Genomic DNA, 16,690 nt, shown 5'->3' with positions numbered 1-16,690 from the left:
AAAAAAAAAGTAGCCACAAAAAAGAATAAAACACCAAGGAATACAGCTAACCAGGGAAGTAAAAGATCTCTATGAGCATTACAAAACACTGCTGAAAAAAATCAGAGACAACAAAACAAATGGAAAAACATTCCTTGTTCATGAATAGGAAGAATAAATATTGTTAAAATGGCCATATTGCCCAAAGCAATTTACAAATTCAATGTTATTTCTATCAAACTACCAATGAAATTCTTCACAGAATTAGAAAAAAAATTCTAAAATTCATTTGGAACCAAAAAGAGCCCAAGTAGCCAAAGCAATCCTAAGCCAAAGAAACAAAGCTGGAAGCATCATATTACCTAACTTCAAACTATACTTCAAGGCTACAGTAACCAAACAGCATGGTAGTGCTACAGAAACAGACACATAGACCAATGGAACGGGTTAGAGAACCCAGAAATAAAGCCACACACCTATGACTATCTGATCTTTGACAAAAACAAGCAATGGGGAAAGGACTCACTATTCCATAAATGGTGCTGGGATAATTGGCTAGCCATATACAGAAGATTGACACTGGACCCCCTTCCTTACACCACACACAAAAATCAACTCAAGATGAATTGAAGACTTAAATGTAAAACCTAAAACTATAAAAACCCTACAAGAAAACATAGGAAACACCATCTGGACATTGGCCTGTGCAAAGACTTCATGAGGAAGACTACAAAAGCAACTGTAAGAAAAACAAAATGTGACCAGTGGGGCCTAATTAAACGAAAGAGCTTCTCCACAGCAAACTAAATTATCAACAGAGTAAACAGACAACTGACAGAATGCAAGGAAATATTTGCAAACTATGCATCTGACAAAGGCCTAATATCCAGAATCTATAAGGAATGTAAGCTAGTCAACAAGCAAAAAACAAACAACCCCATCTTAAAAATGGGCAAAGGACATGAACAGACACTTCTCAAAAGAAGACATACATGCAGCCAATAAGCATATGAAAAAAAATGCTCAACGTCACTAATCATCAGGGAAATGTAAATCAAAACCACATGAAATACCATCTCACACTAATCAGAATGGCCATTAATATTAAAAAGCCAAAAAATAACACAAGCTGGCAAGGTTGCAGAGAAAAGGAATACTTATGGCTGGTGGGAATGTAAATTAGTTCAGCCACGGTGGAAAGAGATTTTTCAAAGAACATAAAATAAAACTACCATTCAACTCAGGAATTTCATTATTGGGTATATACCCAAAGGAATATAAATTGTTCTGCCATAAAGACACATGCACACATATGTTCATCACAGCAGTATTCACAATAGCAAAGACATGGAATCAACCTAGATGCCCATCAGCAGTAGACTGGATACAGAAAATGTGGCATGGATACACCATGGAATACTACACAACCATAAAAAAGAATGAGAACATGGACTTCGCAGCAACATGGAGCTGGAGGCCATTAGCCTAACCCAATTAATGCAGAAACAGAAAATGAAAAACCACAAGTTCTCACTTATAAGTGGGAGCTAAACAGAGTGTACACATGGACACAAATAAGGGAACAATAGACACTGGGGTCTATTTGAGAGTGGAGGGTGGGAGGAGAGCAAGGATCCAAAAACTACCTATCAGGTACTATGCTTCTTACCTACGTGACAAAATAATCTATCCATCAAACCCCTGTGACATGCAATCTACCCCTGTAACAAACCTGCACATGTACCCCTTTACCCAAAACAAAAGTTGAAAAGAAAAAAAAAAAAAAATCATGTGACCTTGGTCAAATCAGGTAACTTCCCTGAGGCTAAGTTTTCTCTGCTGTAAATGGGAATATTTGCTTTAACAAATAACAGGATCATTGAGAAGATTAAATTATATGTGTGACATGCTTTACTAATCATAAAAGGTCTTAAAACCGTAAGCAATTAGTATTATCATTTCCCCTGTGTAAGAATCTCATAGTACAGTTAAAATACTCTGTTGATAAAAGAAACATACTATTAAAAAAACGCATTTACACCAATTGTGGGGTAAAAAATAGAGTCAACTGAGCTTTAACTAATATGACAAAAACAACTGACATTTTAAACTACTGTTTTTCTTTTTTATGTGCTAAACTGATCTAGTGCAAAGCCCAACTAATAAACATTTAGAGCCGTTCCCTGACTACAACCAATGATTAAAAAGCAGCAGCTCTGAGATTGGGATAAGCACTGCCTGCTCTCTGCGAGTCCCCTGGCCTAGCTTTCTGGTTCTGACTGTCTGGTAGTAGAGTCACCTTTGGGGTCTCCCACCCAGCCCCCAGCACACCCTCTCACACACTGCCACCTTCAAGGTGAGACTAATCAGGTTTCTGTGACATAGTAAAATCCTTTCACAGACTGAGATAATTAAACCCAAGGTTAAGATATTTGCTAAGACTGGGCCGGGTGCAGTGGCTCATGCCTGTAATCCCAGCACTTTAGGAGGCTGAGGTGGGTGGATCACCTGAGGTCAAGAATTTGAGATCAGCCTGGGCAACATGATGAAACCCTCTGTCTACTAAAAATGCAAAAATTAGCCGGGCATGGTGGCGCACGCCTGTAGTCCCAGCTACTGGGGACGCTGAGGCAGGAGAATCACTTGAACCCAGGAAGTAGAGGTTGCAGTGATCTGAGATTGTGCCACTGCACTCCAGCCTGGGCGACAGAGTGAAACTTGGTTGCAAAAAAGAAATAAAAAACGGTATTTGGTAAGACTGGGGAAAATTATGGTATCCAAGCAAGACTATTAAAATGTACAACTCTATGTCAAAACACCTTTTTTCTCAAAATAACTTTAAAACCAAGTGGATCAGCCTCAAATATTAAAGGATTTTTAAAAAGCAAGTCTATCTATAGGTTGCGTTAGGGATTCAAAATGTGTTGACCAACAGTATATGAATTCATATAACAATAAAAATGATAACAATTGAAGAATGAAATGATTACAGTTCCCATTAGAGAAAATACAAAGGAATCTTGGAAGGAAAAGATTTGATCATTGGGATTAGTACCTGAGACTGCTTGACCTCTTTCTTTGTATCTTCAGAAGCCAAACCAAAAGCTGGAAAAAAAAGAAACATTTTTACATTAGAGTTAGCAATTCAGGTTAATTCTTATATCCAACAGTTTTGCTTATAATAAAAAAAGATACTTTAACAAGACATATTTTGCTCATTTTTAAGCAGCTGCATTGCTGCAAACTTGTTATTATTGGCTTTCTTCATCTCAGACCTAAAATTATTCATCAACACGAAGCCAACACGCTTTGGCTACCAAGCAAAAGAAATAGTACATCAGACAAATTCAAAGCTGTGTATGCCATTTATGTCTATAGACATAAACCATAAAATAGATGTGTACAAAATACTACTTCTTAGAAACCTTAAGTGTGGTGCCTTCTTAAGCAAAGGGGAATTCCTGAGAATCCAGGAGGAAGAAGTACAAATTCTCACCCTCAAAATCACTCCCAGAGCCTGGCAGGCAACAGAGCTAAATTTAGAGCAAGTTTTTTCCTAAGGGCTGCAAGGTTAGAAGTGTGATGCAGATACTGCTACCAGCAAGCACAGAACCTACTAAACCCTAACAGAACCCTACTAAAGCAATGGGGCTGGGAGAGTGAGGGAAATTAAAATCACTCTCCATTTAGAATGAATGAATGTTTCGAGTCAGAGCCATAATAGGCAAAGATATCCCTAGAGCCACATTTAGGCTCTGCATTAAAAATAATAACAACAACATGACAGTAACACTCTGAAAATATAAAGCAAAATGACAAGCCAAACAGGAAGCTTAACAGAACAAAAAATAGTACCCTTCATTTTACAGCACATTTCTCCTCAACAGCTAAGAGGAAAGCACTGCAGAGTTCACTTTCTCCAATTAGCACTCACAGGAGTAAAAGGCAGTGCCATAGGGCAATGATGTACTAAAAGAGTGGGAGAAGTGACACCATGGAACAATAATGTACAAGGAGTGTCAGCAGAGGGGCTCCTTAGTGGCAGAGGGGACCCTACTCAGAAGCAGGAGACCACTTCACCCATTTGGATCCCTTCTAATTCCTCCCCATCCCCACCCCCAGACATTCATTGCCTCAAATATTGCATTAACATTTGCTCAAAAGAAAGAATCTAAAACATCTTCACACTAAGAAGCAAATGACGAACATGGTTTCATCGTTTCCATTTCCAGAACGACATTTCAAAAGGCAGGGTGAAACTGAAATCTAAGCCATATGAACCTCTATGTGAACAATTTAGGTAACAGTAGACATTATACAAGGCCTCCGTGAGACCATCTCACATAAAATAATAAATCCCCAATTCCACACCCTCCTTATCCACCTCAGTCTGCTTTACTCTTCTCCAGAGCACTTATCACCAACTGACATATATATTTATTTATTACTTATCTTACGTCAGTTGATTATAAGCTCCACAAGGGCAGGAATACAGTTATACTGGGTTTGGGTGGGGGTGGGGGTGGGGTTGTTTTGTGTTTTTTGAGACAGGGTCTCACTCTGTTGCCCAGGCTAGACTGCAATGGCACAATCTCAGCTCACTGCAACCTTCATTTCTGGGCTCAAGTGATCCTCCCACCTCAGCCTCCCGAGTAGCTGGGACTACAGGCATGTGCCACCATGCCCAGCTAATTTTTGTGTTTTTTGTGGAGACAAGGTTTCAACATGTTACTCAGGCTGGCCTCAAATTCCTGGGCTCAAGCAATCCGCTCACCTCGGCACCCCAAAGTGCTAGGATTACAGGCCTGGGCTACTACCCCACCAGGAATACAGTTTTATCTACTGTTTGCCACCACACCAAAAGCACAGCTAGCACACAGAAGGAACTCAATAAATATGTACTTAATAAATGAATGAGTGAAAGTCTTCACTCTGGAGGACCCTAGGGTCACATCACATAAGGACTGCCCGCTCCCTATACTAGGCAGCGCCAACCCAGTAGAACAAAGAAGCTTAGTGCCTCTCACCTTTATTTTCAACAGGATCTAATGCATTTTCTCACTTTACACACACACACACACACACACACACACACGAAAAACAAAGCCCAATCATCACTTCAAGTTCTAAGAAGAAAGGAGAGATTTAATTGCAAAGCCATTTAAATTCTGCTTCTGGGTACTTAACTTTTTGCTTTTATTTTATTTACTTCTAAGCTAATATGCACATTTAAAACCCTGCAGAAGATATCAAAAACAGAATTACTTAAGGAATATCATACAGGGAGGTTGCAACATGTTAACACATCTTAGCACCACAGAATTCCAGAAAATAGAATATTCTGAGAACTTGCAAGATACAAAAACTGTGATCAAACTAATTCATGACTTTGATTCAAAAATCCATCTCCTGCTGAGCGTCGTGACTCACATCTGTGTAATCCCAGCACTTTGGGAGGCCAAGGCAGGAGGATCCCTTGAAGCCAGGAGCTTGAAACCAGCCTGGGCAACATAGGGAGGCCTTATCTCTACAAAAAATAAAAAAATTAGCCAGACATGTGGCTGAGCATAGTGGCCCATGTCTGTAATCCCAGCACTTTGGGAGGCTGAGGCGGGGGGATCATGACGTCAGGAGTTTGAGACCAGCTTGGCCAACATAGTGAAACCCCATCTCTACTAAAAATACAAAAATTCGCCAGGCATGGTGGCAGGTGCCTGTAGCCCCAGCTACTAAGGAGGCTGAGGCAGGAGAATCACTGGAACCTGGGAGACGGGGGTTGCAGTGAGCAGAGATCACACCATCACACTCCAGCCTGGGCGACAGAGCAAGACGCCGTCTTAAAAAAAAACAACAACAACCAGTTATACTAGAGCACGCCTGTCATCCCAGCTACTTAGGAAGACAAGGCGGGAGGATCCTTTGAGCCCAGGAGTGAGCTATAATCACGCCACTGTACTCCAGCCTGGACAAGAGTGAGACCCTGTCTTAAAAAAACCCATCTCCCCCTCCCCAATTAATTCCTAATTCCAAACAAGGACAGTCAAATATCTCTGGGGTTAGAATTTCTTCTTTTACCAAATAAAATAACTTTCTTAATGTAACAGGTCCAGTAGCATCATCTAATAACACATGTTTACTTTTACTTCACTTTTTTGCAAGGCCAGACTGAGCTATATGACCACGAAGTGCATGTGAACACAAAAGTCCCTAGCCCTTAGAATGTAGAATATAGTGCAGGGAAGGTATCTTTATTTGGTACTGGTTCTTAAAATTACTAATGTATCACCTTTTGTAAGTAAGCAGCTAATATTATTTGATGATGTTACTGTTTAAAGTAGGAATTACATACAGGAAAGATATTGCCAATACGTCAAATAAATTCCACAAATTCTGCTTGTTGTAATCGACACACCATTCCTTTAGCCAGACAAAGCTTAACTGCGCTAAGTTAAACTAGATTCTAGCTCTGTCCAAAAATATAGACCTAGAGTTAAAATATCCATTTAAAAAAAAAAAAAAAAAACCCAAACCAAAAAAGCCTGTCATTTCTCATCACTCTGCCGTGAAATTTAAAATTCCTTTTTCCCATGATAGACACAAATTATAATATTTAAAACAATGACATAAAAAATGCATCAGAGTTACTTTCCATTGTAGGAACAAATCATAAAACAAGATAATCCTTAGAAAAAAATGCCAGTTGTTTTTTGTTTTGTTTTGTTGAGACAGGTCTCACTCTGTTGCTCAGACTGGAGTGCAGTGGCACTATCTCAGCTCATTGCAACCTCCACCTCCATTCAAGCGATTCTCTCCTACCTTAGCCTCCTGAGTAGCTGGGATTACAGGCGCGTGCCCTATGCCCGGTTAATTTTTGTATTTTTAGTAGAACTGGGGTTTTGCCATGTTGGCCAGGCTGGTCTCAAACTTCTGACCTCAGGTGATCCGCCCACCTCGGCCTCCCAAAGTGCTGAGATTACAGGCGTGAGCCACCATGCCCAGCAGCCAATTGGTTTTATCTTTACATTTCTATAATCTAAATAAATCAAAAGAAATCATCAAGGAACCAAATGTGGCCGGACGTGGTGGCACATGCCTGTAATTCTAGCACTGTGAGAGGCTGAGGCAGGAGGATTACTTGAGGTCAAAAGTACAAGACCATCCTGGGCAAGATGGTGGGACCCCATCTCTCCAAAAAAAAGAAAAAAATTAAAGCTTAGCCAGGCTTGCTAGTGCACGCCTGTAGTCCCAGCTGCTTGGGAGGCTGAAGTGGGAGGACTCCACGTATCCAAAAGCACAAGGCGGCAGTAAACTATGGTCATGCCACTTCACTCCAGCCTGGGTGACAGAGAGAGACCCTGCCTCTTAACAAAATATAAATAAATAAAAATAAAAAGGAACCAAATATACTGTGAAGGCACAGAATATGCTATACCACTAATAAATCCAATCTTAAAATAACTAACCATTTACAGAATTCTTACCCATAAAAATCCTGGTTTCATGGAAATGAAAGAGAAATGGTGCAAAGAGATGAGCAAAGTGAGAAAAATTAGCAAGGGAGGTAGGAAATTGCCTGTCACCTTCAACCATGCTAACAAGAGTGCATACTGCAATTTGAGTCTGGGCTAGTGAGTGACACAGAAAAGGAGGAGTGAGGGAAAGATTTCTCCGTCCTGCCCCCAACCAAAGGGGCACACAGGAGTGGCTACCTGAGGCTCAGTGTTAGCTGTTTGCTTTCATATTAATTTCCAGATTCAGTAGGGAAAATATTGTTGAAAATTTGGCCTTAGTGCTTTAATGTGCAGTTGGAGAAATATTCCAGGGTAAATCATGCTTTATATGCCAAACTGCTGTTTAAAAGTAATTTCCCCTTTTCTATTTTCAACATGAATTCTGGTAAATTGCAACAGGGAACTATATTTAAAGTGCAAATCAGGGCAGGCAATAGAAATCGGACCTTTTTCATGATAACTTTAAATAATTCAAGCCAACAAATGTGTTAGCACGCCTAGACGGAGAGGTAAATCAAGATTTTACAACTAACCTGGGACTAAGATTTATAGGCCAGCCTAAGCCCCCGAGTGTAAGAAAACTGGCGAGTAATTAATTGCAACGCATTTAGGCAGCACTAATCAACTCTCTTTCCTTGTCCCTGTGAGGGAGCAAGGGACCCCCATTCCCACGCAGGAAAGATGATTGTGCCTTCTACCTCCTCACCTGATTTTGTTCCAATTCTCTTAATTCGTTTTCCCAAACTTTCCCAGGAACATCTCTCATAGAAACCAAATGAAATACTAAAAACAAGAAAACCACTAAGCTGCCAAATAACTCCACCTCAGAGGGCGCTGTCAGGAACCAATGAGACAATGCCTACAGCCTTTGGCATCAGCTCAGAATATATAAAAAAGCTCAGCCAACAGCTGTGGCCATGCTGGTGACCACAGTGATAATGACCGGCAGTCTGGGAAGTGTCTAGGTGGTTGCCTGCCCTGCACAAAAGCCAGGAGGACACAAAACCCGGTACCTGTGGCTCTGCCACCCAGGCCAAAGCTCACAGAGAGCTGTCTCGGAAGCACACGTGGCTCAGGTACTCCCTCCAGGCCACGCAGGCTGCCACTTCTTTTCTAACAGGCTGGGGGAGGAAGCCTTCGGGGCTTCACTTTCTTTCCTGTGACCTACTTACAAAGCATGTCACCCAGCCGGCTCCAGCCTCCAGCAGCTGCCTCTCTGTGGAGCTTTCCAGGATTAATTCCAGGTCCTCCAGGGGGCCTTAAGCTCCAGGATGCATGGCGCATAGCCAACTTACTTGTTTCCAAGTACCCACTTTGAAGATAATCCATGGCAGCAGAGGGACAGAAACAAACACCCCTGCAGCCCAGCGACAGGGGTAAAGTCTGCCTTTTCTCCACCCTACTGGGACAAATCCACTGTCCCCTGTCCCCACAGCAGCAGACAAGCTGGGTAGCAGCTCCATTTACCATGGGACACCACCTCCAACCATGGGACAGAAGGCCCCGCCACTCCATACTTTTTTTAAAGGGCATCGGGTTTTAGTCTCTCCCTCCTGGGTTTTATACAGGGCAGGCCAAGGGCAGGGTCAACACACATGGTGGCAGAAATACCTCAGAAGAGGGAGTGACCCAGGCAGAGTCCCTTGATGGGAGAGGGTGACCTGGTCAGGCAGGGACCCCTGTGAGGAGGGGTGACCCAGGCAGGGACCCCTGTGAGGAGGGGACCCAGGCAGGGACCCCTGTGAGGAGGGGTGACCCAGGCAGGGACCCCTGTGAGAAGGGGGTGACCCGGGCAGGGACCCCTGTGGGGAGGGGTGGCTGGGGCTAGAAATGAGGCTGAAGGTACCAGGGGCCATATCATAAGAGCAGGTGGTACTGGGGAGTCAGGTTTTTCTGAGCCAGGAACAGCTGTTTGAGGTTTTAAGGAGGGTATGCCATGTTGAGACCTGTGCCCAAGACAGCTTTCTGGAGTGTGTGGGATGGCTGTGGGAGGACAAGAAAGGACACAAACATGCCAGTGGGAAGGCCACTGGTGTCAAGCAAGGAGCGCTAAGGGCCTCAGTTAAGGTGGCAGTGAGCAGGGGAGGGGTGGGGCCACTAAAGAAGCCGAAGCTGTAGACTCTGAGACAGAGCACGGGGTGGGTGGTGAGACGGGAGGGGAGGGCCTGGGGCTTCTGAGAATAAAGGAGGATAGCACGTGTGAGGGAAGGCAACTTGGTCCCCAGTGTCCTGAGGATACGTGAGTGCAGATACACAGGACAGCCAGGTGCAGGGGTGAGCCCAGCACAGGGGTGTGCGTGCGATAGCGGCTGCAGCACTAGGATCTTCACAGCGCACCAGAACGGAAGCCAAGGCTTGTGAGGCCAAGGACGGCTCAGGGGAACCCCAACATTTAAGGACAAAACTGCAAAGGAGACTAAAGCAATGGCCAGATGGGGAGGAGAAGCAGGAGAGAAGGCAGCTGTTTAACGAATCTGTTCAAAGAACTCTCTCCTTAAAGCTACACGGTACAACAGAAAGATGTGGCAGCAGAGGAGACCCGGGCCAGGGCCCTGCCTGAGAAGTCGTATAGCATAAGGTCAAAGTACAGAGTACAAAGACCAAGTACACTGAAACCTCCTAGGTTCAAATCCAGGCTCTGCCACTTAATAGTTAAGCCACCTCTCTGAGCCTCTGTTTCCCTCCCCGTAGAGGGAAAAAATGGAATAAGAATTAAGTGAGTTCATGTATGTTCAGGTTCAAAAAAGTACCTGGCCTATGGTAAAACCTATTGAGCCTTTTGCTCAAGTGCCAAACAGTAAACTCTTAGGAAAAGAGATCTGCTGCTGGGAAAGATGCCAGGACAATTCAGCCAGTGGAGAGAAGTAGTGAGGAAGGAGGCCAAGCCTCCTACCACAGTGAGGCAGCAAGTGTGCAGACACGACATTCCCCCATTGAGCCTACTATCGACTCAGATATGATCTAGCTCCATCTGAAACTCCTCTCCTGTTTTATCACAGAAGTCATGGGAAATACTGGAATATTAGCTTTTCTTCACTTGACAACAAAGTTTGAGGAGACCAACATATTCTATGGGCCAGAGAATAAATATATTTACAGGAAGGACAGTAGATGGTGGGAAAAAAAAAGAGAAAAATAGAAATAACTATATATATATATGAGGGAAAAGATCATTTCCTACTTTGATTTGCATCTTGTTTAAAAACAATCACTCAGGATATGCAAACCAGAAAATTGCAACTCAAAACAGTTTTGGGGGGTGAGATTTAAAACCTCACCCTCACTAGCATGTTCCATAGCCTAAGTCATAGGAAGAATCAGAAAAATCCCGGGTCACACAGCCTACTACAGAACACACCAAAGAGGAACACAGCAAATATTCAAACAAACAAAAAAAATTAGCACTTTACGTAATTCCTTTAAATTGCAAGTGTACTACTGAACAGTTAACTGTCAGCCTTAACTTATAAAAATTTATGATTAACTTTTGGGCATCTTATTAATTACAAGAAGTAGATTTTTAAAAGTACCCCTAGTGTGCAGATGGGTGGATGGATGGATAGACAGACAGATAAGGTAAGCACTCCTGTCAGTACCACTCAATCCATGGTACACACAATCTCAGACGCTCTAAGCCTTTAGAAACTTATTTGCATATTGCCCAAAAACCTTTGCTTTAATAACTCACGGCTCTAACTTTTGATACTCAAGCTCCACAGACTATGGTTTCCTCAACAGCATTTAAAAATTTGCCAAATGATCCTGGAGCCTGAGACAGACTTCTCAGTTTTAGTTCTGGCGTTTCCAGTTCCTTTCCCAAGTACACAAAAGACCTGACTGAGTAGGCCTCAATGCCACACTTTGCTCTCTCCAGAACAACTCCTTACTTTTTTTAAGGCAAAACCACCATCGATCATTTTTGTTTTGTTTTGTTTTGTTTTTTGAGATGGAGTCTCGCACTGTCGCCCAGGCTGGAGTGCAGTGGCGTGATCGTGGCTCACTGCGACCTCCGATTCTCCCGCCTCAGTCTCCTGAGTAGCTGGGGTTACAAGCACCCGCCACCACACCTGGCTAATTTTTTTTTTGTATTTTTAGTAGAGACAGGGTTTCACTATGTTGACCAGGCTGGTATTGAACCCCTGATCTCATGATCCGCCCACCTCGGCCTCCCAAAGTGCTGGGATTACATGTGTGAGCTACTGCACCCGGCCTCGATCATTTTTATATTCCACAGATGTTCACAGAAATCACCCAATAAGAGTCCTAGTTTATACCCGGGCCTATGGTGGCCCAGGCAGGGTTCTCACACCTGGCTTCACAGACAACTTACCTGGAGGTCTCATTTCAGATCTTCTGAATCAGAAAATCTGGAGCTGGAACGCAAGAATCTGCATTTTAACAAATAGGGGCTTCTTTAAGACACTCAGATGATTCTCTGAAGTCTGACAGCCACTAAGATGCACAACTAGACAGGAACTCAAGGTAACTGAATGTGGCTATTTTCACAACAGGCTGTGGCCGTTTAACTTCCTTGACTTCATTCAGCTCATAAACGAAAAACAAGCTCCTCCATCTCCCCCCTCAAGGATCCAGAGAAGATAAATTCAACGTGATATGTAAAGAGCCTTGAGTTTCTTACGTGGAAGTAATGATGTAAACTAAAATATATCATCTTTTCAGCTACATAAAATATTCTTTTAGGAGAGAAAATAAGTCATATCCCTAGGAGGAAATGACACTGCTATACTTAAGATACATTCACCTCTTATTTGACGACACTTATACTTGTTTTTGCTTTTATTTTTGTTTTGTCTAAACCCTCAGCTTCACAACATGTAGATATATGTAGATAAAGACTACTGTCCTCTCCAACTTCTACCAAATCTTGGTATATATACATTTTGAGTAAATGCTTAAATGAATTTATTCTGTTAATCAAGGCTCTCTTCCTTTAAAACACACACACACACACACACACACACACACACACACAAGAAAAACACACAATAAAACAACCAAGTGCAGTGGAACATGCCTGTAGTCCCAGCTGACTGGGAGACTGAGGCAGACAGATCACTTGAGGCCAGGAGTTCAGGTCCAGCCTGGGCCACATAGCCAGACCTGCCAACCTTTTTTTTTTTTTTTCAGATAGAGTCTCACTCTGTCACCCAGGCACAGTGGTGTAATCTTTGCTCACTACAACCTCGGCCTCCTGGGTTCAAGCGATTCTCCTGCCTCAGCCTCCCGAGTAGCTGGGACTACAAACACGCGTCACCACACCTGGCCAATTTTTTTGTATTTTTAGTAGAGACAGGGTTTCACCATGTTGGCCAGGCTGGTCCTGAACTCCTGACCTCAAATGATCTGCCTGCCTCAGCCTCCTAAAGTGCTGGGATTACAGGTTTGAGCCACATGCTCAGACAGACACCCAACTCTTTAAAAAAAAAAAAAAAAAAAAACCCTACTCAAATTGCCACCTAATATAATGACCCCCCAAAATACCTTCCAGCCAGACTTGTCCTCTACAGACCCAAATATCTAACTGCTCACCTGACACGGTACCTGGCCATCTCACATGCATTTTGAACTCAGTTTGTCCAAAACTGAACTTATGCAGCTTCACCTCCCACTAAAATTAAAAGTCAAAGTACATTTCAAAAAATGGCGTAAGTACTTAATGCCACAGAACTATACACTTAGAATTCATTATACTTAATAAACCCTATGTTATGTACATTGAACTATATAAAACTGTTTCTGAAAACCTGGTCCTCCTCCTTCAGTGCCCAAGTTAGTAAACAGCACTACTACCCATGGTGGATGTGACGGAAATGTATGACTCATCCTTGCCCCCACCCTTTCTCTCAGCACACGAAACCCAATCAGTTCCAGAGTCTGAGAGATTCTTAACCATCTCTCACAACCTGTCTCCAGCAGCCTCCTCACAGTTCCCCACAGCCACGACAGCCCCCTCCAACTCCTGCTCCATGGCACATCCATCACGAAAAGGCAGCCATATCACATACTGCCCCATTACAGCCCTTCAAACACTTCCCCCTGCTCTGAGGACGACCCCAAAATACGTCCCCCTGATCTGCAAGGCCCTGCCTAACCTGGCCCCTACTGATCTTGCCAGCCTTTCAGTCCTCTGTCCTCTCTCCACTTGGCTCTTTCACCACCAAGCTCTGCCCCCCACTTACCATAAGATCTCTGCTTCCCCTTCAGGTCTGAGCTCTAACGTCACATCTTCTAGGAAGCCTTCCTTGACCCTTACCCCACAGTTTCTCAACCTTGGCACTGTTGGCATTTTGGGTCCAATAATTAATTGTTCGACGGTAGGGTGGAACTGTCCTGTGCCCCTGTAGGATGTTCAGCGGCATCCCTGACTCTAGATATCAGTAGCACCCTCTGCCAAACCAGCCCCTGGGATAACCAAAAACTATCCAGACAGCAACAAACGTTCCCTGAGGTGCAAGATGGCTCCCTGTTGAGATCCATCTCCCCAGTCTAGGCAAAAGCCATCTGTCTCCCTGCAACATGTTCTCACAGCATCCTGAACATCTCTTCCACAGCATTTAGCACAGACCCAATTCGTTCTGCAGTCGTTAGTTTAGTATCACCTTGCCTTTTGGGGTGCAAGCTCCCCAAGGGTAGAGACAGACTAGATCTGTCTTGTTTCTGCAATATCACGATGCCTGACACACAGTAGGTACCCACATTACTCTGAATAAATGAGATGCTTTGGGCAGTTTTTCCTTTTAACACGATTTTTAAATTGACATTCTTCGAGTAGTTCAAGTCAACACCTACATTAAATCAGGTTTCTTTGGGGGTTGCTTAGTGACTAGAACTTTGAAATCATGGTAGCAAGGGAGAACTTCCTCAATAGGTCTGATGACCCCTTGAAACTCACAACTTTTCCTTTACCATGGGAAAGATGAGATTAACATATGGAGACTCCCAAATATTGTTCTTAAGAAGTAATCTGTGCAAAGCCAAAGATGGACCACACGGAGTGCTACAAGAGGAAAAACATAGAACATCTGCAACTTTTCTCTAAGTAATACCTTTATGCCTAAAAATTATGCTTGCTTGCTTGCTTCATAACAAGTCTAGTAAAACACACAAAAAAACCTGGCTCCAAGAGCCAATTATAAGGAAGTGCTCAAATACGGAGCCCACAATGTTTGTCCCCAAGGAAGTTACCACATCTCCTTTCAATTTACACTGCTATTTGAAACAGATGCTCTCCCTCCCTCCCACTAGCTTAGCTGTCGGCTACTGGCAAACTCCCCTGGGTCAAGTCCATGACCAGGGGGGCCATGCCAATTCGGGGGTCCTGGATTACCTGGATGACCAGAAGATTAAAATCTGTGCCAGTAATATCTGCATACTGCTTAAGAAACGAAGAGGTTTTAAGAATCAAAACACACAAAACAACCTGGAATTAGGTCTGACTCTTGGTGTCCTAAAATTTCTGACTCACTGCAATGAAAGGAATCTGGGCAAGACCTGGCTCAGAATGAAAAACCATCCCCAATTTTGGCAGGTGCTAAGAAATACAAAATTGGCTCACACAGAGAAGAGACAGGGTTGTGAAAAATAAAAGCTAATACCTATTATTTTATCAATATAATTGGTTCAAATAAGCTTCTTCTATAATTAGGATTAGGTTTGGCAATAGGATTGGGTTTGGTTGCATACAATCTCACGCAACACAAGTCTGCAAACAGGCCGTGCAGAGTCGCCATGATGCTCCACATCCATCTGGCATCCAGGCTTCTCCTACCTTTCTCCTCTACCATCCTTATGCTGGCTTCCATCTTCAAGGTCACCTCATGGTCACAAGATGGCCACCATGGCTCCATCCATCAGATCCGCTTAATAGGCAATGGGAAGGAGGATAACACAGAACAAAAAGGCATGCATCCCAGCTGAGTCGGCCACCTTGAATGAGCTTTACCAGGAGCCCCACCCAACAATCTCTAAAGATCGCTCTGTACAGACTAGCTGCCCCCATATGCAAAGGCCACTGAGAGACATGTTTCACATTGCTGCTGCCACCGCTGCCACCACCACCCCACCATCATTCCTCCACCCTTCCCCCAACCCGGATTATATTAGTTTTGTTAGGAAAACAGGGGCCAAAGGGTTATTGCGCAGGCAGCTGGCAGTCTCTGCTACAATGGGGTCAGTATGTTAAAACTGCAAGAGATGGCAAAATGCTAGCATTCTATCCAGTCCATGCGTCCTGTTCACATGAGAAAACTGAAGCTCAAAACCACTAAAAGCCACACAGCTAACAAATGGTAACCTGGAGGCTTGAATCAATCTTCCCATTCTGAAACTGGTGCCAGACTTTAGAACCAAAGTTGCAGTGAACCGTGTCTGTATATGCATGTGGGTTTAAAAGAAATTTTCTATATTGACTTTTCTCTAAACACATAAACAAGTATGTTCTAGTTTGTGGGGAAACTATATAGTCAGGCCCATTTCATATGGGAATATTTAAGGTATTTATAAACTATCAAGATTGTTCACATGCCTCAAAACGGCTGTCACATTGTCTGTTTCAGCAGGATTCCAAGAACATCATAAGTGGGGACATCTTTATACGTGTCAGTGCCCTTCCCCTAAATCGAAGCAGAGCTCCATAAAAGGTACTCATGAGTCACTTCAGACCTCGAAGAATACAGCCTCCCGTCTGTGCCAACCCATGAAAGCCAGTTCACAAAGCCCAAATGTCTCACAGGGACCTTTTAATGCATTTTATGTCTTATTTATTGTGCTTATCTGACAACTTCACAAGGCTAACAGACATCTCTAAAAATGTGTTGACATTTTAGTGCATTCTGAATGTCCTTCAGTGTATTATCAAATTTGGACAGTGCAAATATTCCCCCACGGGTAGTAAAAAATACACAGCAATACAAATGTGCATTTCAGCCCATATGTTGTATATATTATATACAAATATTATACCCCCAGTAGAGCATTATAAAGTGCAGTGCTATAAATAGAATGCCAATTTCAGCTACCACCCACCCATTTGGTTAGTTGCAAAACATCCAGGCAACAAGCCAACTGATGCAGCCAGGAGTCACCCAGTCGCTTTCCCAAACCTCCAACCTCCCTTTCTCCCAGGGCTGCCACCCAGCAATGCCTTTCTTCCACTGAAGCCGATTCCAGCCAAATTCAGT

At 43.2% G+C, this 16,690-nt stretch overlaps 1 protein-coding gene across 1 annotated transcript in view; it reads right to left on the bottom strand.

Annotated features, from left to right (window-relative positions):
• The window catches only part of B3GALTL (beta 1,3-galactosyltransferase-like), a 118,381-nt gene extending 104,857 nt beyond the window's left edge, over window positions 1-13,524 (bottom strand). Inside the window, exons 1-2 of the mRNA XM_011967847.1 lie at window positions 13,437-13,524; window positions 3,035-3,084 (exon numbers count right to left, since the gene is read on the bottom strand). Of these exons, the coding sequence (XP_011823237.1) occupies window positions 3,035-3,084; window positions 13,437-13,524 (138 nt within the window). The remainder of the gene's footprint in view (window positions 1-3,034; window positions 3,085-13,436) is intronic.
• Between the last annotated feature and the right edge of the window lie 3,166 nt (window positions 13,525-16,690).

This window comes from Mandrillus leucophaeus, unplaced genomic scaffold, assembly GCF_000951045.1.
Source record: "Mandrillus leucophaeus isolate KB7577 unplaced genomic scaffold, Mleu.le_1.0 Scaffold811, whole genome shotgun sequence".
NCBI classification, from domain to species: Eukaryota; Metazoa; Chordata; class Mammalia; order Primates; family Cercopithecidae; genus Mandrillus; species Mandrillus leucophaeus.
This window is presented reverse-complemented; position numbering and strand designations above follow the sequence as displayed.